This window comes from Lycium ferocissimum, chromosome 7 (genome assembly GCF_029784015.1).
Source record: "Lycium ferocissimum isolate CSIRO_LF1 chromosome 7, AGI_CSIRO_Lferr_CH_V1, whole genome shotgun sequence".
NCBI classification, from domain to species: domain Eukaryota; kingdom Viridiplantae; phylum Streptophyta; class Magnoliopsida; order Solanales; family Solanaceae; genus Lycium; species Lycium ferocissimum.
Genome location: NC_081348.1, coordinates 9,925,566 through 9,948,408, shown reverse-complemented (window position 1 = coordinate 9,948,408; position 22,843 = coordinate 9,925,566). Strand labels below are relative to the sequence as shown.

The window sequence follows — 22,843 nt, the reverse complement described above, 5'->3', positions numbered from 1 at the left end:
CCTTTCTCGAATCAATGAAAATGCGGAACATATAAAACAATATAGGACTTATAATACAATGCGTAACAAATCGTCACCGACATAGCCGCTACATAGCCGACGTCTTATACCCACAACACTGTACCGCAAAGTCTCTAACATATACAAACCGTCATAACATAATGCTCGACTCGGTAGCGCTCCGGAGGAACTGGAGCTTGCCGATCCCGCTGGAATGTCTCCTACTAAAGTCTTCAACTCATCCGGGTATACCGCGCGGCGAAACGCCCCCGAAAGGGGGTCGATGACGAATATGTACGAGTATGTAAAGCATGACACGTAGTAGCGGGATCATACAAGTAAGGGTATAGAAAATCATAAAACTTGCCTTTGCAAACATGTATTACGCATATCAATGTCATAAAATCATCATATGAACATATAACGTGCCCGCCTCCGAGGAGGGACGCGTGAGTAAAATCATAACACACGTATATAAACCGTTCATGTAACGTGCCCCGCCCTAACGAGGGACGCGGTAAATCAAAATCATAACATATGCATGTGCATGTAACGTGCCCCCGACCTCGAGTGAGGGACGCGGTAAAGGAATCATCATATGCCATCGCGCCACCTCTCCCATATCATCATATCATATAACATGCCCGGCCCCGCTAGCAAGGGACGCGGTAAATATAACGTGCCCGCCCTTCCGGCGGGACGCGGTGAACAATGCAATGAGGTGCTCGAATACACCCCGCCCGGACGCAAGGACATATTGAGGGCTGCACGAGCGAGTAGTGAGAAACTATATGCACATAAAATATTTTCAAAGACTCATGAAGTAGTCAACATGAATCATCATTTAAAAATCCGGACAATAGTCATATCAAATAGCTTTCGAACGGTACTCGGAAACACATCTTATATCATAAGTATATCAAAGTATAATAGAGGCCATAGTCGTATATCAAATCATTCGAGTCCTTTATGTAAACTTAAGTCATTGTACGTTAGAGGATCATTTCAAGCATATCGAGGTAATCCGGTTTTGTTTGCAAAAGTTAGGGACGTTTTTAGACTTAAAATCTTTTAGGAACAAAATCCTTTATTCACTATTTGAAACCCAAACATACATAAGACTTAAGGACTATGAAGTGTGTCACGTTATGAGCAATTAAGGGTCATACACATACTCGGAACGTAAGAGCGGAATTACCCCCAAAGCACAAGTCATGTCATACCTTAGTACGTCTAAGACATGCCAAGAGGAAAAAAGTAAGCCTTACATACCTCGATCGCTTCCTAAGCTAATCCAACTCAAGCCTCGACTTCTCACGATCTACAATAACATCGTAGGCATCGAACATTAGCCATAAACATCGAAGAACCCAATTCCAAGCCATTACTTTTTCTACGAAATTTCGACAAAGACCTCCCCTATAAATTGGACATCCCGAGAATTTAACTCGGCCAAATCATTATCAACAATACCAACAAACATAATATTTCCGGTCCAAAATATTCCATAGAATAGCCCACACATTATTTTCCAAATTTCCAACCAACCAATTCGCGATATAACTATTTCATAATTTTTTTATTTAAATAACGAAGTCGAAATTAATACTAACAACATCAATAGAAACATCCTCCACATTCTACAAGTTGAATACATTCATTTTCATTCAAAATTCTCTTCAAATCTCATTCCATGATTCACAACGCCAACAAATGAATTTATCACACTATTTTCTCCGTTCTAGTTCGGTAGAACTCTAAATAAACTTATTAGCAATGAAAAGGAACCTTAATATTACCTCAAGTGTGCAGCCACCACGTCCACCCCTTTTTTGGTCGATTTTTAACTCAAATTGGAGGCAACGCAACGTAGAACACTTTTCTCTTCACGGGCTTCGGGATTCGGGGCTCGGATTTTGGTCAAATTGATCTTTTCTCTCTAAGCTCTCTTCTCTCTTTTTCTCCAGAATTTTCTGGGTGTTTTGTTCTGAAAAATGAGTAGAAAAGGCTGATTTATCACTTAAATAAACATGGGTCATGGGCCTAACCCTTGGGCCGGTTTGGGCTAGCCCATCGACCTTTCCGCCTTAAAACGTCCATATCTCATTGTCCCGACATCACCATGTGGACCCACAACCTATGGTTGGAAAGCTAATTCAATTATCTACAACTTCCGTATTTGGTATGTTTCCAAATTCTAAACTTATAATACCGTTTACGCCCCTCGGGTCGATCACCCGAAAACGTTACTTAAAAATATTTGTTTGGAGGACTTCCACTTTGATTTGGCTCCGGGTCCTTTCTGAGTTATGTTTAGCTCGCATATGTGATTCGTATAAATTGTCACATGTCCCAAAAAAATCTCAATGTGTGGGCCCCACCTCGGCTTGCGAATAATCCGCGCACAAAAATACGAAATATAATACTGTCAACGTGAGTTTAAATTATGTAGTAACAACGTGATTGTCAATGTTTGAGGAAGCATGTGTCACGCTCAGGCTCTGGAAATGTGGAGTATAACAAATTGTGTGGTACATACATTGATATATACGATATACAACATGATAACATGTCGTAATGAGATCTATGAAAATATATGTGTGATATACACAATATACATATACACATGTTGCAACGACTCTTTGAGGTTTAATTTTTTAACTTCAAATCGCCTCTAATATTCCTAAAATTTTGTATATAGCATTGTCTAGGTGTTTTCAACCAATTCCAACCATACTTACTTGCATCCGTTCAATCCAACAACAAAGAAAGGAAGAAGGAGAGAGAGGACAAAAGAAAGTTAGACATGTTACTATTTTAACTAATAAATGTGTTACTATTTTAAGCAATACATATTTTGAAGCGTGAAATCGAAAAGAATATATGACCTCTCCTTTATTTAGTTAGTTATAGTTAAATATGAATATACAATACTATTTTTTGGGGGTTTGAATTACTAAATTTATATTTTGGTAAAAGAAAATATCTATACTAATTGGGTTATATATCCCAAAAAGATCAAGACCTACCCCTTAATTGTCAAGAAAACCATTTGTGTGCACAGGACACGCGTCCACCGTCCCCACGACTTTTTTTTTTTACAGCTAACAGCTGTTTCCCTTTCATTTCTATACACAGCAATTGAAGTCCAAACTTATCAAATTTTGGTTTCATTTGTTCCTCTATTCAACTCTCAAGAAAGTCCTAAAAAAATAAAAAAAGTAAGAATCTTTAGACAAACCCATCAACAGAATTAAATTATCTCAGTGTTTTCAATTTCCATCCCCCCATTCAATTTTTTTTTTTTTTTTTCCGATTTTGTTATAATTTGCTAATTATGGGAGCTGAAGCTGAGGTTATGGTTCAAGTTCAACATAACATCCCTGTGTTGGATGTCCCTTGCTGTTCTGATTTGGTAAGTCTTTTTCTCTTATGTTGTTTAATTCCTTTCTTTTCTTTATTTGGCTGATTGAATTGAATTGAATTGTTTGATTGAATTGTTTTCTAGGCTTGTGTTTGTTTTATGGATCTTCATATTTTGTTTTCTAGTATTTTCAGGTCCATTCTCATCTTTGGGAGATTAGGGTAACGCTGCATATGTCTAATTGCGTTATTAGATCTTGATTTCATCTCTGAGGTTAACAGAAAAGAAAAAGATGACACCTTTATATATTAGCTCATGTAGTATGTTATATGGTTTTTCCACAATTACCAGGATCTAATCAATCAAACATATGAATTTTAGGGTTTCTCCATTTATATAAGCTTATTTAGGGATGGCAAGTGGTGTAGGGCGGTCGCTTAAACTCGCGAAGATTTCAACCAGCCCCACATAGCATAATTTGATGTTTTTAACCAGCACCAGCCCGACCCGCGTAAACCCGCATAGATATGGATGAATTTTGCTTGTGTTAAGAATGACATGGAGAATCTGGGTTTGCATTTCATGGCCTATCTTGTTCTACCGTAGAAACTTTTTATGTGACCATCATTTCTTTTCAAAGTTGTGAAAGCAAAAGGGGTCTATCTAGGAAATTGTTTGGTACCTGGTAAGTCTTTTAATTAGTAGAAATTTTATGACAACATACAAATAAGTGCTAGTATGAGATTCTGAATATCCGTCATTGAAAGGAACCCCCTAATTTGTTCTAATTAACAATGTGGTAAATATGGAAACAGAACAAGCCCAAACTAGGAAAAATCGATACAACTTTTTCCCAATTAATATGAACTGTTAGATTCAATGTTATTAAAGCTGTCTTGCTAGATGCTAAAAAATGGAACCTTTCTGCAAGTAGGTGAAAGAACAAACTTGAACGTGAATTAGAAGTGCAACGACCGGTAGTGAATTAGAACTGCAACACCCACACCCTCACCGCACCCTCATAGAATAATTATTTTTTATTTAGACCCGCACGGCACCGCAGCTGCGCATATCTAAACCTGTCCTGCCCTGCCTCACATTTGCACCGCCCCATTGCCATCCCTAAGCGTATTTTCTGCATCACAATGGCTGGACTGATGTTCTAAGCATGACCCCATGAATGTATTTTTTAATGACATGTGCCTGTTTGAAGCTATTGGTGTTATCTAATTTTGAGTCTCGTCAATTATGATAAACCATAGGAGTTCATAAGTATTGGACAAGTATCATTACAGGAGCAGAAACGGTTTAAGGTAGGTCTGAAGAGAGAACTAGTCAGCAAAAGGAAATTTTATGCAAGTGCTTTTTGTTAAGCTTTGAGAGTTTTATAGTTGCCAGGGTAGGTTCCATGATGGGAAACCATCTAAGGGAAATGGTTTAAGGTCCCTTATTTACCTCGTCTTTTCTTGCCATAAACGGGTTCAAGAAAATGAGATAAGCTAGATGGTTTTATAGTTAATGGCTAGTGCTAAGTATAGTTAATAATAAGTGTGATGCTCAGACAAAAATATTCCACATAAAATTCTGGAGGACCCCATTTACACAAAGGTTCTAAAATATCTCTTGGTGGTGAAAGAAGATGCATCCACTTTCACATGTACGATGAATCTATAGGTGTATCTGTTTAACCAGCCTCATTGGAAGTATTTACTGTATGCTGGAAAAGGGCACTGACCAATGTAGAGAGGAAATACAGAGCTTAATTGGCTTTTGCAAAGTACTGTTTATAGCATTTAGTAAGGCGGTCCGGGAATAGTTGAGAACTAGTTGAGTCCTCCCAACCAAATAAACTAGCTATGCTTCTTGTCTGATGTAAGTTGTGGTAACTTGATTTGGCTGGCATGTGGCTGTGTTTGAAGAAAGAGGGTGACAAAGAGACGATTGAAAACTGGAACAAGGAGGAGGGACAGATTCACTTCTCTATCTCTCTCTCTCTCTCTCTCTCTCTCTCTCTTTTGGAGGTGGGGGTTGGGGTGGGGGTGGGGGGTTTAAGCTGTTAGTAGCAAGTCTTTACCCAACTCGACTAAGAGAAAATGAGATTCCAATTATCTTTTCTTAGTAATTATACTACTTTAGTCCTCTAAACTTATCTCTAACTTAAGAAAAACTAGTAATTTGATCAAGGTACTTTAAGTATGGATGATCTTTATAAGCCTAACTTAGCAAATAGCATATCAAGTTAGGCATGGAAATCAAATTCGTTCCGTTTCCACGTTTCAAAAGATCCATGATTAACTAACACCACCCATATAGTGGTAATTAGAGCTGATGGTTTGGAACAAGTTAGAAAACTTAATGAAAAATGAGGCGTTTTCTCCTAAATTTGTAACCTTTTCAGTTCTTTTGCATGTTTGGTTAATACTCATGGCAAAGCATTTTAAGCTTCTGTCTTGACAAACTTTCCAACACTTCGGAGAGTTTGAGAATTCAGATGTTTGGGATGAAGTTGTTTGATTTTCAAAAGCAAACGTATCATTAGAAGTAGTTAACCTGATAAATCATGCTAGCTAACTGCTCTGTCACCTCACTTGTGAAAAAAGACGTTGACCAGTTAAATGTCTTTTGTCTAACTTACTAACTTAAAGACGCGAGAATAATTCATGTGCCAAACCCCTTCAATTATTTGGGGCTTTTGTTTTTCCAAATTGAGTATATTCAGCTTATGTGGCTTTTGCTCAAGATTCACTCTGCCCTGCCAAAATTATTAATTCTAATTGGTGTCAGTTTTTCTTTTTCTTGGTGATGTCTTAGATTTAGTCTGACAGACCTTTCTTTCAGGATGTCAAATGCCCAGAGACAACAATATTGCAGTTCGTTCCTAGCATTCGCTCAGGTAGCTTTGCTGACACTGGCCCACGTAGGTTCATGGAAGACGAGCATATAAGGATAGACGATCTTTCTGCACATCTTGGCACACTCATGAGGCTTCCGGAGCCCAGTGCTTTCTATGGGGTAACTGTTAGTTATTCTCATTGCCTTGTTTGGCCCTGTGCATTTCAAGGCCAAGCTTGTCTAACATTTAGTTTTATATATAGGTATTTGATGGTCATGGAGGACCGGAAGCTGCAGCTTATGTGAGAAAAAATGTATTCAGATTATTCTTCAGAGATACCAATTTCCCAGAGACTTCGGAAGTTGATGATGCATTTCTAGAAGGGGTGGAGAGCTCTCTTAGGAAAGGGTTTCTTCTGGCGGACCTTGCTTTAGCTGATGAGTGCAATGTTAGCAGTTCTTCTGGAACCACTGCACTGATAGCTCTTGTGTTGGGAAGGTAAGGTTATGATTCATTGTGATGCACCTATTAACAATTTCTCCTTCCTGTAGAAAAATGGTCATGGTGTACTCACACATATAATTATGTCGTCTCTCCTTCCGTGCCTTTTATGTCCCTTTTTTTTTTTTTTTTGGCTCTTGTAGTTTCTTGTCCTTTAATTTCTGTTATGCAGTTGTGCCGGGTACTTCGATTGTCATATGAGTTGGTGGTACTACGTTATTGTTCCATTTTCACACAGCTTTGTCATGTTTTATTTAGTATTTTGCATTGGCTTCTTCACTTATGTTATTTGTTTTTCCGGACTAATTTGGTTTACCTTTCATTCTTTCTTTGAGCCGAGGGTTTATCGGAAACAGCCTCTCTACCTCCCATGGCAGGGGTAAGGTCTGCGTACACTCTACCCTCCCTAGATCCCACTTTGTGGGATTATACTGGGTATGATGATGATGACTTTATTTTTGGACGCTCTTTGCACAGCTAATGGTATTGGATTGTCCAACTACCCTCCAAGTACATGTCATGAGTTAATTACGCCTTACCTAGGGATGCTTGATAAATGAGAGAAGAAATGGTCCGTGTATATGAATTTGCTAAACTTTGCTTCAGCAAGTTTTGTACCGTAAATGTCGATTTTACAGCAAAGTTGCTGGGGGAGTGGGCATTAGAGTTGACTTGGTCGTTCAATGAAACAATTGCATAGCTTTGTGCATATATTTGTATTCTTGTTATGTAAATGACACTCTGTTGTGTTTTAGGCTATTAATGGTGGCAAATGCGGGAGACTGCCGAGCAGTCCTTTGCCGTAATGGAGAGGCAATTGACATGTCTCAAGACCATAGACCAAATTATCCATCAGAGAGGAGGCGTGTTGAAGAGTTGGGTGGATTTATCGATGATGGTTATCTGAATGGTATACTATCAGTGACCAGGGCCTTGGGGGACTGGGACATGAAGCTGCCTCGTGGCTCTGCCTCTCCTCTGATTGCAGAGCCAGAATTTCGACAGATAGTTCTGGCGGAGGATGACGAATTCCTTATAATTGGTTGTGATGGAATCTGGGATGTCATGTCAAGTCAACAAGCAGTTACTCTAGTGCGTCGGGGGCTAAGAAGGCATGATGATCCTGAGCAATGTGCTAAGGACCTTGTCATGGAGGCCTTGCGGCTCAATACATTTGACAATCTTACTGTAATTATTGTTTGCTTTACTTCCCCTGATCATCATGAGCCATCACCAATGCGTCAAAGGAGATTAAGGACCTGCAGCTTCTCTGCAGAAGCCTTGTATAGCTTGCAGAGCTGGTTAGACAACAATGGGAGCAATTGATCGCGGTACAAGCTGTTTGCAGCTGCCTCATTTGGGCAGAATAAAAAGCAGCTATGGTTTTGATAGTGATATTCTCTTTTCTTGCTGTTGTATTTGGGTGGATGTGTGTACATACAATTGGTTGGTGAGTGGGAGCTACACTGACTTGTAGTTTTATTATAGCTGCTGTTAGCATATGGCCGCGTTTGTGTAACTCATTATATTAGTTGTACATAATGAACACTTGGGTACTTTTTGCTCGTTAAAACAAACCTCTCCCTTATTGATTGGTGCTAGCGAGAAATGGATTTTTAACTATGACTGGTGCAGAAAATGCCGTTCTCATTAAATAACAAACCGGTGTTCCTACTTCGAGTACCTTCCCTTAGCTGTTCTCGTTGAAGAACTAATTCGGTTCCTTCTCCCAATGTGTAATAAATTGGTGACAACGAAACCCGCGTCTTTGAACTCTTTTAAGTTATGAAGCCCTACATCTTTGACACACCCAATGGGTGTTGACTCTATGCACGCCATTGCTTTGAACCAGCTGAAAAAGGTGCATCATTTATGGAAGGGCAGAAGCACATTCGGAAGTTGCACAATCAAATAAAATATTGGAGTCTCTTTATCCATGTCAGGAAGTTTCTTGGACAACCTTGGTGGGTTCATTCTGCTTTAATACGATCTGAATGGGAAGCTATCAAGAGTAGAAGTCTGCAATTAACTCAATAAACTGTGAATGATCATGCAGCTAGATGATCTGTAAGACCATGATAAGAATGCATGCGCCTAGCTGACAAGCCATAGATTGCAGCAGGATGATCCATTGGCCACCATAGGGTCAATGGATGCTGTAGCGCCTCCTTGCCCTGGCTCTGGGAATACACTCCCAGCATATGACTGAGCATGGTTGTGGGCATATTTCCCAGCTTCAAAGAGCCTAACTGCCGCTTTGTCTCCTCAAAAGTACAGTTAATTTTTCAATGGTTTTATATTCGGTACAATTTCTAAGAATTCAGAGTTCATCTTTTGCACCTTTGAAAGTCCCCCATAATTGTACAATTCTTTTTGCATTATATGTGCTTCCCCCAACGTAAAAAGTGAGAGACAGAGAGCCATTACTGGCATGAATTTAGTTTATACATCATTTAGGCGTGTCAGCTGAGTAGCTCTTAGCAAATCTTGCGAAGCGTTCCAACCCTCGTTCCAGCAGGTTTTCAAGAAGTGGTTTCAATGCCTGGACAATAGATGAAAAAGTGAAAAAGTGATAAAGTATTAGTGAAACTTGAAAATCATAATCTGCTATCATAATAAACCTGCCATCTCATTATTCGTGTAACTCTATATACGCAAAGAAATAACTGCCTAAGCAAGGTTCAGACGATTGCATACTTTCAGAAAAAACTAATGTGATTTACAATTTCTAAGATAGGAGTTAAGAGTGCTTACCGACGCAACTGGAACCAACAGTTGAGGCACTTCATATGAAACTGTTAGCTGAAAAAAGGAGAAGCACCAGTCAATTTTGAGCAGTCAAAGACCCAAAGGTTACAGCAATTTCTGTCAACACATTCTCATTTTTGTGTGGTTGCCTAATTGCCGGAGAAACAAGGAGAAGAAAAGGTGCAAAACTTTTGCTTCTGAGATTATCCCAAAAGTATTAGCTCTAGAAATTAATGTTTAATAAGGATACGTTGGAGTCTAAAGGGAAGGACAAAGTTGTTAGTAAAAGTACTCTCACTTCTATGAGGCAGGATGATGAACCTTTGGGGAAAAATCGTACAGCCCCCCTGCAATTTGAATAAGGAATTCATCATAAAACTGATGACTAGATTGAATATACTGAGAATGAATAACCTTTTGTCCATAGAATTGATGAGAAAACAGTCAAACACTATATTTCAAGCTATTTTGTTGCTGCTAACCGCCTAACTGAAATTTCAGACCAGAAACTAGTATAATGATACATTTCACAGCTAAATGTGTTTTTTAGATACAACCAAAAGTAAACTAGGATGCATATTACCTGTTAGGAAGGCCCTCCAGAGATCTCCAGTGGATCTTCTGGTTTGGGGTAGGCTGTAAAACAGAATAAAATACTTAGCAATACCACATTCTGCATGAAAGCTGAGGTTTAGAATCAAAGAAAACATAATCAGGGAAGTGCTTACTGAAGGGGGGATATTACCTGCATATTTCGAGCAAGCCATGAATATTCAATATTCTGCCCGAAAGCTTTATACTTCAATGACCATCTTGATAAGTCAGGCTTATCCTCCAAAATCTGGCAAGAGAGTCTAACATCAAGTTCCCTTATAATGAGATTCAGACGGTGAAATGAGCTGTGTAATGGATGTCTGAAATAATCAAGAACTAGAATGTAGACCCCCTAAATTGTCAATATATCTGCATTCGACTTCAAGTTTTTTTTGGTGAATGGTTTTTTCATATCCAAAGTGCAAACCAAGAATCCACCAATGATACTCATTAAGTGAAGCACGCACTGAGAGACCGATGAAGAGATAGTCTAGATGACAACGAGTAGTAACTTACGACGCATGACACCAGTGCGCACTACTTAGCAATATGGTGAAAATATTTGATAACATCCTGGGAGAAATTGTGAAAGAGAAGATAATATTTCAAAGTCCCAAAATGTTTAACATACTTCGCCGAACATATTCAAAAAATTAGGTGATTCAACATTGTAATTTTAGACTTTGATATGATGTTTTCTCTAGCATACCAATATTCAGCTATATTACTGTAACACTTCCAAACCATTACTCTTAACATTTTCTTTCACAACTATAAGTCTACTAATATACAGTAGTAATATTTAAAATTCTGCATCCAAGTCAAATACAATCATAAAATCAGCAACAGAGTATTTATGCTGTGTTAGCTATTAAATTGCAAAGAGAAGGCAGTCCCCGTTGATAAATAATTGAGAATATTTGAATGGCATTACTACGTACCTTTACAGTTGAAATAAAAGGCATCCATTCAGGAATGGCCTCACGATCAGAATAGCACTTATAAGCAACTGAAATTGGCACATCTACTTCCCTTTTCACCCTGCATTCATCAAAAATTCAAAGCTACCCTAAAATTGAAAACTCTCACAATTCGATTGCAAAAATAGACCAAAATAGCACTCCATAACAACAATATTTGGCAAGTGAATCACAAAATCTAAGACAAAAGCTCAGCTCTAAACAAGTATTACGTGCAATCTTGCCATTCCATGACAGGAGAGAGAGGTCTAATCGGATAAGAGATTCTCCTCTGGAAGGTTCTAGAAACGTCACAGTTGAATGAATATCTGCTAATGAAGGAGGAGGATGAAGCACTAATTGACTTTCTATTGGCATTAAGCGAAACAATGGAGTGATTGAGGTTGAGTATGTGGGCGGCGGAAACAGAAGTTACAGCGGCGGTTGCAGACATTTGGAGGAGAGTTGAAGAAGAAAAGATAGGCATCGCCATATGGCACACGATTTGTGATTGGGACCACTCCTCCCCCACATACTACTACTATCATTCACGCCTTTTAGACGTTTCAAATCGTTTTTTCTTTTAATTATTTCTTTTGTTGACCAATCAGATATTGCTTCTTTTGCTTCACGTAATATGACGGTTTTTTTTAATTTGGAAGTATTGTGCATACTATTTATCTTGTGCTGCATACCTTTCTTATCACATATTTCAGGAAAGTTTTTCTCATTAGAAATGAGCCCGTTTGGCTTGGCTTATAAGTTCCTTTTTTTTCCGCGGATTGCCCTTTATTTGGGGTGGTTTTTAATTTTTGTCTTTCTAATTGGTGGCCTTTAAGTATTGCCTCTCGCCTAACACCCTGAGGTCGTGGGTTCGAACTTCAGTTCAGTTAAAAAAAAAAAAAAAGCAAGGCAGAATTTTACAAATCTACCATGTAAATTCTGGCTATTTGAGCCTTAAGGCAAAATTTGCATGGGCACGGGCGAAATTTGCAACGCGGAATTCACTGAAGAGCGAAATTTAAAGACCACCATTTTCGGATAAAAATTAAAGACCACCTCCGGCGAATAAGGGCAATCCCGCAAATTGCCGCGACTTATAAGTTTGTTTTTTTTTGAGTGTTTGGTCACCATAAGTCATTTGGTCTTAATATAAACCCAAAAGTAATTGGGCCGTTGTTTACTTTAAAAAGCGAACATAAGCAAAAAAAAAATTGAGCTATCCCAACTTATAACTTTTTTTTTGGCTTATAAGCTCCTTTTTTAAGCCCATCCAAACAGGCTCTATCAGTGAAAGTTTTCCTTATCGGAAAGGTGAATATCCGTAATATAGAAAACGTATTAAGTTCAATTTTTTTAGGTTTAATGACTAGTTAAATAAAACATTGGCAATTATTTTTACTAGGGTTGCTTATCGGGCGGATCGGGCGGATAATTACGCTTAGCGGTTTGGCTTATCGATTATCGGCTTTTAAATGTACTAATCCGCTAGCCAACCGATAAGATACCGGTTGGTTCGGTAACGGATTAGCGCTTTTCGGACGGTTAACGGATGGTGTATCGGCTAAATCTAAGAGACAATAAAAATTAAAATCATAACATATAGTCTATCTTCCATCGACAATTATTGAAATCATAGCTTCCAAAACCATATGCCATTGGTATGCAGATATGGAGTATTGTCTTTAATTTTAGGTATTTATCGAGAGAATTTATGAGCATGTTTGCAACGATTTGAGCAATCGTTAAAAAATCATGGAAATAGTAATTTTCTCCGAGAACAATTCTTGAAAGAAGAGGGCAATAGAGACTGATTTGGGGTTGAACGAGAGCTGGGGCTTTTTTCAAAATAAATTTCACGTGCAGGTCATGTATTGCTGTCAATTTCTTAACAGATGAGGAGTTTTTTGTTTGTTAGACTAAAAGTGCTCAAGTTTTGCAAATTTAAGGGACAAATAGTGCTCAAGGTTATATTTGGAGGATAATTTGGCCAAAAATTTCATAGATACTTTATATACCTAGGGGTAAAAATATAAATAAAATAATTCTTAACGGTTAACGGTATCCGTAATAAATTGAAATCGTATTAAACCGTTAACTATAAAATTTTTTTAGGTTAATCCGATAGCCCAATACCAATAAATAAGACAATTTTGCATTGGGTTATTGGTTATTATTTTTACTTCGGTACATAACAAAATTAATGTTAATATCTATTCTATGTCATTTTAGTTCTATTTTTTCCGTGCTGTTAAATTTCCTTTTTCAAAATAACCTCGGTACTAGCGAATAGTTTTAGCGAAAGGGACAAAAATTCAATATGGAGTTTGGGACGTGGAAAATGTTTGACAGGAAAGGTACAGTGATGTGGTAACTAGAGGACGCAGAGGTAATTATTGTGATTTGTTTTTGTAACAACGATTAATTTTATTAATTAACATATGTCCTTCTGTATAAAGAGAATAATTCAGTTCGTGGCTAACTCGTTTAATTTTTTTATCGCATTAGGACGTTATTTCTTTTAAAAATTATCAATAAAATTTATGACAAGGTTCAATACAAAATTTTCATACTTTTCATTCAACTTATTCTTTGGATTGAAATCGAGATTTTTGCCTATCCTCATGTATTTAAATGTTACGTTTTGAAATAAAATATTAGTATCAAACAAATTGGAAAAGAGGAGTATAATAATAAAATGTAAAGATTTTTATATATAATCATGTTAAGTTACGTTGACCTATAACAACTTATACTATTACTTTTCAGTTTTCATAACAAGTATAATAAGGTAACTTCAAATATAGAGTGATAACATGCTATAAGTGCACAATATATAAATTTTTAAGTGAAGATAACCTATAATGACGATTAACTTTTCCATATCAAACCTAATAAGATAACTTGAATATAATACAGAACGATAACCGGCTATATCTAATTAACTTGCACGGATATTGTAAAATTTTCTTACATTTGTCAATATATAAAAACTTAAAACTTTTGTAATAGAATATATCACAGATAGAGGGGGAGTACATTTCAAATGCAAACAAAGAGAAAAAAAAATACTGTATCTTTTTTACATTAGAGTATCGCCCAAGAAATAAAATTTTCAGAATATTCCGAGTTTACCCTCTGAAACAGCTATAAGTACGTACCCAGACTTGATAGCTGTTCATACTGACACCCCATCAGTCACACTCTTCTCCAATACTGCTCTCTCTCTCTCTCTCTGTACGTTTTCCTTGCTTATCCCAAAAAATGGTTCTGGAAATCTCTCTAGTCGACCTGAAAAAGGAAGACACAGAAAACGAATACAACGACACTCAATGGAACTACGATGCATACAATGTCTACGTAGGTGAACACCGTATCCTCACTATTGTCAGTGGCTGCAACCGAACCACCACAAAATGGTTCAAAGAGCTGCTCAACAAGGGCTCTCCCAATAACAAACATGGTTGTATTCTCGTATCAGTTTTCGTTGACCGTGATCCAGATAGGTATCACTACAACTGGGACCAAAAAAATGGCAATGAAAAACCCTACGACCTGCTCCAGGTTTGCACTGGTTCTCAATGCTTCCTTTACCGTCTCCCTTTCCCTAATGATGATCCTGTTCCAAAGGCTATGAAAGACTTCTTTAACGATCCTAGGGTTATGGCTGTTGGAGTAAAAATGCGTGCTGTTATTAATAGGCTTGAAGTTGATTTTGGTATTGAGTTTGCTAACCCTGTGGATCTCAACAAATTAGCACTGAAAGGTTTGGATAGGGATGATTTGGATCTAGGTCGTTATAACCTTGATCGTATGGCTAAGGCTGTACTGGGAAAACATTGGGATGTGACTAGGCCTGTAAGGCCGTTAGTGTGGTTCCCACCTTGGAGCTGTTGGTGGAGAGATCAGTTGAATCCTGAGAAAGTGAAATATGCTACTGTGGATCCTTATCTGTGTTTTATGATTAGTTCTAAGATTTTGGAAGGGATGGATGATAAGTGGTATCCCGAGCCTCTTGAGGAATTCCATGTGAAGAATAAGAAGAAGAAAAACAAGAGCAAGATAAAGTGGAAGAAGAAATTCTAATTGCATTGCAAAGATGGTCGTATATCCAGGAGGTCATTAAGTACTTAATTAGAACTTGTTACTACTTGTTTCATTATTCCATATTTCTGTCTAGTTATGTTGTTCATTGAGAGTTTAAAAATCTGATTAGTCATTTTCAACAGTGCTAGCTAAGGCATTGTCATTAATGTAGTAGTGTTACTTTTCTGTTGTTTCTGGCGCTCCACTTGTGTGTGTGCTTTTTTCGTTTTTCATGTTAATAATGAAGATTTTTAGTGGAAATACAAAGCTACTGAAATTCTGATGTAGTTGAGTTTGAGAATATTAAGTTGTTGATCTTATTATTGCAGTATTTTGTTTTGTTTTACTCTGTTTGGAGAAGCGTATAATCGACTCATAATTAATAATGAGTTGATACTAATTCCTTATAAGTTTTGTCGTTTTCGTAATTTAATTTTTATGTACTCTCACTGCTCTGTTCCTTTGACCACTATACACCATACGGTGCTCTAAATTTGGATGCAATAAACGTTGAATTTAACTCGCTAATGGAGTATATGACATGATGGATGATGCTTATCAAGTTAATCGAAAAAATGTCATTAGAAACTAATTAAATTCGCTGCCTTTTGTTTCCTTAACATAGCTATTTTTTGTATGTAATATTACGTGTGATTAAAACAATTAATTCGTGGTAAGAAGAGGTTGAGGTCGGCCAATATTAGCGTGTGGGAGAATGGGAATGTGTTAGATTTCAACGTGAAACGTAGAGGCGCGTGAAGATTAGTGGCGCGTGGGCGGGAGCATTTTTAAGAGTCGTGAGAGGGCTACAGGACGTGATAGTGGTACGTATATGGTTCAGTCTGTTACGATTCTTCACTTGCAGTTGTAGTAGACTGCAGTGTGCAGATGATATAACATGCCACGTGTCAGTCACCATCGTTTTACCTTTATTCGCTCTTTTTTGCCAAAAATGATTTAACACCATTTACCACTCACGGTATAGTGTGTACGCAAATGCTTTAGGGTGAGTAATAATTACATTAGCTGGTAAATAGGAAGTGGACTCTAGAGCAACAGCCAACAGCGTCTTTGGTCTTCTTTTTTGTATGCGGGGTAGCAAATAATCTAAACTGGGACATCTGCACCAATGGGTTCTTTTAGGTTATTGTTTAAAAAATTCGTCTCCGTTAACTAAGAGGCTAAATTTGTATGCTAAAGGAAAAATCCATCCAACTACTTATAAACGTGAAATTTATCTCACTAAATTAAAAAGAAAAAAAATACTCACTAGATTAAAGAAAAGAAATTGGTTTGGCCTTCAAATGGGATGGCTATTAATTTTTATCCTTCAAAATCAAACTTATGTCTGGGCGGGCATAAATTCTTTAAGAGCGCAAGAGATAACTTATGGATATTATGTCGTGAAATATAAACTTATACGCCCACAAAAAAGTTGTTTGCCTAGAGGGACAAAATTAAAGACCAGCTTAAACAAGGCCAGTAGTGTAAATAACTCATTAAAGAGACGGGATTTATAGAGTCCTCAAAAAAGGTGATATGATGCCATACCAGAAGTCCAGAACTGTTCTACTGATTAGGTCTTAGCACTGAGAGTCTTTTCTCGGCACTGAAATTTTGGGAGGCCTGACAACCGCAACTATAGCAAGACTGGCCCTTAAACACGACATATGCCCGCTGCTACATCTCACATTGCTCAGCCCATCTTTCCACATTGGCTTTACAAGAAGAAGCAGTTTCCCTTGGCATGAAATGGCAATTGAGATGTGATCCAAACTGTTCTCTTTCGCTGCTCTTTCTGTTCTTTTCCCCATTGTATATACAGATTTGCATTACAATGTTTCTCCCTAGTTTGACAGTTCTCTTTGGCGTTACGTGTAATTTGCTATATTTGTAGAGGGATAGGAAAACTATTTAGCACGAATATTCCTCTTTCTAATGTCAACATACATTCATAAGAGCAGCCACAGAACCGTATCTGCTTTGATCCACTTGAATTTCACCTAAATCCCAAGTTTCTATTCGGGATTGCGGAAGAAGTCGCTTCAATAAAGGAAACAGCCCGTAAGCACCGCCTCGAACACTTAAAGAGTAACATATTTACTTTCTGTTTTGCGTTTATTAAGGAATTTCACAAGCTCTTAGTATCGGGAACCTTTTCTCCGTCTGGTTTTTATGGCGCAACCCATATAGTTCAAAGAATAGTAGCTTTAAAAAGGCTCTGGTCAAAATCGCAGTGCGAACATTTGCTAAATTACTTGAATGCTTGCTTGGCCAAAAATCAATGAGGGGGAATCATAGTCGCATATCCACAAAAAGAAAATAAGATGGTTCTACAGCTCATTCAGTGAGGCATTTGAATTACTTGCCCTGCAAAGTTCTTCCTTAAAATAACACAATCATCCTGATAATTGACAAAGTTCGACAATACACATGCGATGTAGAAATTGATCCGAAAAAAGCTCGCCATAGTTTTGGAGTCCAGCAATCTGTGATTTTTTCCTCCAATCTCTTACTTCCATCCTTGAATTTTCTTTTTCTAATAATTGTGTGCATTTTGAAAAAATAATCTTCCCCGTTGTGTTCCTCTCGTTTTTGTTTAATTTTCTTCACTCCAATTTTTTTGGTCTTGAGATCATCTTTAAATTTTAACCCTTCGGTTTTGGCATGTCACGTGAAAGTAACTCAACTGGAAACAATGTCAAATTTTAATACGCAAATTCAAATTGACACAATGAAACCAATTTAATGTTTGATGACTCAATCGACACAACCTTCACAGATATGGCGCAACTTTAGGCTCTAACGCCAAATAATTTTTTCATGTCTAGTGCCACTTTTCTTCATCTACCAAGAGGCCTAATTTCAAGCCTGATTACATTACTGTAATTACTCTCTTACACCTATACAGTTAGGAGGAGTAGTATATATGGAGACAGATGAAAATGCTTTAAAACACTTCCATTAATGGTTACAGTTACTTTTTATGCAGCCTGCCAAGTGAATCGCAAATCTCTGCCAAGGATCTTGCTCTCCTTTTCTTATTGTACAGAACAGCAATAGAAATTCAAAACTCATGGATATTGGCCCGCACCTCTACCGTTCTCTACTTAAATGCCAGAGGGGATTCAAACTGGTATAACAAATCCCCCCCCCCCCCTGCTTTTGAAACAGCTCGGAACTTTGGATACTAGTTTTAAATGGATGCTAGGTGACTTGTGAAACTACCTATAATAGACTGTTTTTAAGTAATCATTTTAACAAGAAACTAAAACGGTCATTACAGATGTCCATCACCTTGAACAAAATTCCTCACAGACCTCTCAGAAATTGCAATAATGGCAACAATTGACAAAACCCTAAACCTAAACTGAGAAGCAAGCATTACGGTTAGGGTGAGGTGACGCAACTAAAACACACAGGCACCTGTATTGGCTTGACAATAAGCAAATAGTCAATTCTTCATTCATTCTAGAATTCAAAGATAACTAAACATAGCAAAGCCTAACTGGCAATTCTGTTCATGTCGCCCTACTCAATAAAAGATCTAAACCAGACAAATTTTCACAAATGAAGCAGTATTCTCGCAAGAGACCAGATGAAAGCATCCAGGAATTGTCCATTGCTATGATCCAATTGCAGCTTAACACAACATACCATAACGTTGGGGCACATAAACCAATAGTTTTTCGGCAAGACTAGATATTTTATGTACATATTTTCTAGAATTGATCTAATATTACCCAATGGCACCCATGCTACAAAAAGGCTTAATGGTACACTTAGGTTAAAAGATTAGCTATTTACGAAGAGGAACCAGGATCAATTCCCACTTAATGCATTTTCCTCCTTTCTTTACTAGTGCGCCCACGTTCTAGAAATCCTAGATTCACCCCTCGTCTTGACAATCCCCACATAACACATAGCGCCTCACTTTTCTAATTTGATTTTAAGTTCATTTTCAAACCCATCAGAGTATATTAGGGACTGCATCTAAAACTGTTAAGTCTCAAACTACTATACAAAAAGAATGTAAATTCCTAAATACAGGAGCTTGATAGCTCATTACCCGCACCACAGTTGCTAGTGTTATATTGACATACACATAAAGTAGAGAATTATGAATATAAAACTCAAGTTGATAATCTAAAACAAAATTTTAGAACAATAAGCAAAAAATGTTGCATAACTCAACAATCCCAAGGTTGCCACATACATCAAAAAAAGCAAAATCGATATAGCAAAAAGCTCTAAATAACAATTCAACAAAAATAGAAAAGTGACTCCATCATAAAATAGAGAGAGATTAATCGCCTCCAGCCTTGTTGTAAACATAGGTCAACCCACACTTACCACAGTAATGACGGTCAAAGTGATTAGCCATAAAAGTTCCAGCACCACATTCAGCATTAGGACACTCTTTTCTCAACCTTTGAACTTTACCAGAATCATCAACCTTATAAAACTGCAACACAGCTAGCTTAACCTTCTTCTTCTTATGCTTAATCTTTTTGGGTTTAGTGTAAGTCTTCTTCTTCCTCTTCTTAGCACCACCACGTAGACGGAGCACCAAATGGAGTGTTGATTCCTTCTGGATATTGTAGTCTGCTAGTGTGCGACCTTCTTCGAGTTGCTTTCCTGCGAAAATCAAACGTTGTTGGTCTGGTGGGATACCTTCCTTGTCTTGGATCTTGGCTTTGACATTGTCGATGGTGTCCGAAGATTCGACTTCTAGGGTGATTGTTTTACCCGTTAGGGTTTTCACGAAGATCTGCATCTTCGCTTTTGGAGGAGAGAAATCGATTGCACTGCGGCTTCTAGGGTTTCTTTGTTGGTGATGGAATGAAAAGGGTGACGCTGTATTAGTAGGGTTTTACATACCCATTTCTCTGTGATTGGGCTGGGCCTGTTGTGCTACTTGGGCCTTCCGAGATGAATATGCATTTTGGGCTTAGGTTGACTTATAGGATAAACATTAGGACTGGCAAAAGTGAGCCCAACCAGCCCAACCCGCTTAGATTTGAATGGGCTGGGTTATTAATAAAATAGAATATGAGTTATATTGGGTTAAACCCAAAAAGACCCGCTGGAGATTGAGCCAAAAATGGGCTTATTTCAGCTAGGTTAAATTATTTGACTCTCTCTTCATCTCTTCACTTTTTTTTTTATCAATTTGACACCCAATGATTTCAACGATTTCATCTCTTCACTTTTTCTATCACTTAGATTCTCTTCTTTTCAACTATTGTTGACTTCTAACTTGTCCCATAGTGCAATTGTCCCATCGATTGCTGCTTGGAATTTGCTTCTGTATAAAGTGTGGCAACTATATTCTATTTTCATTCAACTTAATAATCATGTATATGAATGATTTTTCTGCTATGGGTTTTTGTTTCTTGCTAAAATAATCTGAAAATTTAAACTTTATCTCTTATTTTTCTGCTTTTTTGATTTTCATTTTGAATATACTTTGAGTTTTTCTTTTATTTTCTTTGCTTCCAGTATGTTCTTTGTAGTGTGAGGCCGCTTTTTTTCTTTTCTGTTTTTCATGATTATATATATTTTTAGTTTTTTGATTTCTCGGTTCGATTATGAATTGTTATTTCTCTTTTTATTCTCTTGAATTGTCCTTTGCTCATAATTGTTTTGATTGTCTTGTATATCAAAGAATCCTCCGAATTGATGGAACATATAGATGAAGTCGAAGAGTCGATTGAAGTCAGCTCTATAAGTGTATGTAGGAAGACTTCTAAGGTATGGGATCACTTTTGGAAGTTACCACTTGATACTAATCCGGATAGTAGGTTGAGGGCAAAATGTAAAGAATGTGGTTAGGTATATTTGGTGATTCTGCGGCAGAACTTCTCCCCTCAAATTTAAAGCGTCATCGAGCTAAACGCCATAGCCATGTGTCAGAATCGGGTCGTTATCCAGTTGTGAATAATGAAATGTTCCGTGAGTTGATGGCCAAAGCTATAGTAAGGCATAATTTACCTTTTGCATTTGTGGAATATGAAGGGATAAGAGAGATACTTAGTTTCTTGAATCCTACTGTCAAGACTATTTCAAGAAATACTTCAAAAGTTGATGTTTTAAAATTACATCAGAAGCAAAAAGAAATAGTTCATAATGAAATTGCAAAATTCCTAGTAGAGCGTGCTTGACTACGATTTGTGGACATCAATTACCTTAAATGGTTACTTTTGTTTGAGGCTCATTATGTTGACTAGAATTGGATTTTACATAAAGAGGATTACGATATTCCGTCACGTGCCCTCCGCATCTCGAAGCAAGTTTTGGAGCCACTATTGATTAACTTTTTGAAGGAATGGGAATCTTAGAAGAAAATATTTTTGATAACCTTAGATAATGCAAGTTACAATGAGAAAATTGTGGACGCTTGAAAAGAGCACTCAAGTTTCGATGGATTCTTTGGTATGTGATGGGGACTTTCTCCATATTCATTGTGCAAATCATATCTTAAATCTGATTGTGAAAGCAGGTCTAAAGTCAATAGAGGCTTCCATCTTTAACATAAGAGAAAGTATTAAATATGTGAAAGTTTCTGAGTCGAGGATAATAAAGTTTGTGGATTGTATCAAGAATCTTGAATTGAAGTTGACTGGGAAAGTGCGTCAAGATGTGCCTATGAGATGGAACTACACGTTTCTTATGATTGAGAGTGCAATCCCTTATCGTCGGGCCTTTTTTGACTTTAAATTACTTGATGTGAATTTTAAATGCGTCGTCCTTCGTAAATGGATTGGTATAAGGCATAAACAATTGCCAAATTCCTAAAACCTTTTGATGAAATCACTACTTTGTTCTCGGGCAGCCAATATCTGACGGCCAATTTATTTTTTCAAAAAGTGTGGGAAATTCATTTGTTGATACTAGAAGAGAAAAACAGTCAACACTCTGATATCGGGGAAATGGCGGAGGAAATGGAAAAGAAATTTTCAAAGTATTGGAAGAGTATACTCCGATTTTATCTTTGGCGGTGCGTTCTTGATCCTTGATACAAGTAAGCTGGGTGTTAACCGGTTTAACCGGAACGATGTATGCTTAGGGTTAGGGAACAGAGCCGGTTTCGGTTAGAAAAACTTGAGCGTTTTAACTTGCCGATTTCTGGGATTTGAAACCCTCAAAACCGGAACCGGTCCGGTTAAAATGCTCCAAAACTTTTTTTTTTTTTTTATATATATATTATAGTATTTATTAGTATATTGTAGGTATATTTACATATGTTATACAAGTTTATAAGTAAAGTTTAAATATTTACTTCACTAACGTGTTAAGTTATATACTATATATACTTATAACTTATATATATACTTATAACTTATATATTATAACTTATGTTATTTATAACTTAATTGTTTTCTAAGTTTATAAATTCGTATATATATATATATATATATATATATATATATATATATATATATATATATATATACCTAAAATATAGTAAGAATATACTTATATATATATATATATATATATCATATATATGTATTGAAGATACTTAGGTTATATAACTTAATATATATAAATATGTTTAAGTTATATATAACTTATATATATATAACTTAATATATATATATATATATATATATATATATATATATATATATATATGTTTTAAGTTATATATATATACTATATATTATAAGTATATATTCTTAGTATATTTTAGTTATTTTTCAAGTATATAACTTTCTAGTTTTTAATTTAAGTATATTTTAGGTATATTCTAAC

At 36.8% G+C, this 22,843-nt stretch overlaps 3 protein-coding genes across 3 annotated transcripts; 1 reads left to right on the top strand and 2 right to left on the bottom strand.

Annotated features, from left to right (window-relative positions):
- The first annotated feature begins 3,057 nt into the window (after positions 1-3,057).
- LOC132063302 (probable protein phosphatase 2C 2) lies at positions 3,058-8,321 on the top strand. Its single transcript, XM_059455783.1, has 4 exons — positions 3,058-3,415; positions 6,203-6,376; positions 6,460-6,695; positions 7,454-8,321. The coding sequence occupies exons 1-4, from the start codon at positions 3,338-3,340 to the stop codon at positions 8,022-8,024; spliced, it is 1,059 nt and encodes a 352-aa protein (XP_059311766.1). The 5' UTR covers positions 3,058-3,337; the 3' UTR covers positions 8,025-8,321.
- A 633-nt stretch (positions 8,322-8,954) lies between these two features.
- Positions 8,955-11,563, bottom strand: LOC132063303 (uncharacterized). The gene is made up of 7 exons (XM_059455784.1): positions 11,233-11,563; positions 10,982-11,081; positions 10,192-10,287; positions 10,030-10,082; positions 9,745-9,793; positions 9,453-9,500; positions 8,955-9,240 (listed from the first exon to the last, which is right to left on the bottom strand). Exons 1-7 carry the CDS (start codon positions 11,490-11,492, stop codon positions 9,148-9,150), a joined length of 699 nt encoding a protein of 232 aa, XP_059311767.1. The 5' UTR covers positions 11,493-11,563; the 3' UTR covers positions 8,955-9,147.
- A 7,664-nt stretch (positions 11,564-19,227) lies between these two features.
- On the bottom strand, positions 19,228-19,942 carry LOC132063300 (ubiquitin-ribosomal protein eS31 fusion protein). Its single transcript, XM_059455782.1, has one exon. The coding sequence runs from the start codon at positions 19,860-19,862 to the stop codon at positions 19,392-19,394; it is 471 nt and encodes a 156-aa protein (XP_059311765.1). The 5' UTR covers positions 19,863-19,942; the 3' UTR covers positions 19,228-19,391.
- Between the last annotated feature and the right edge of the window lie 2,901 nt (positions 19,943-22,843).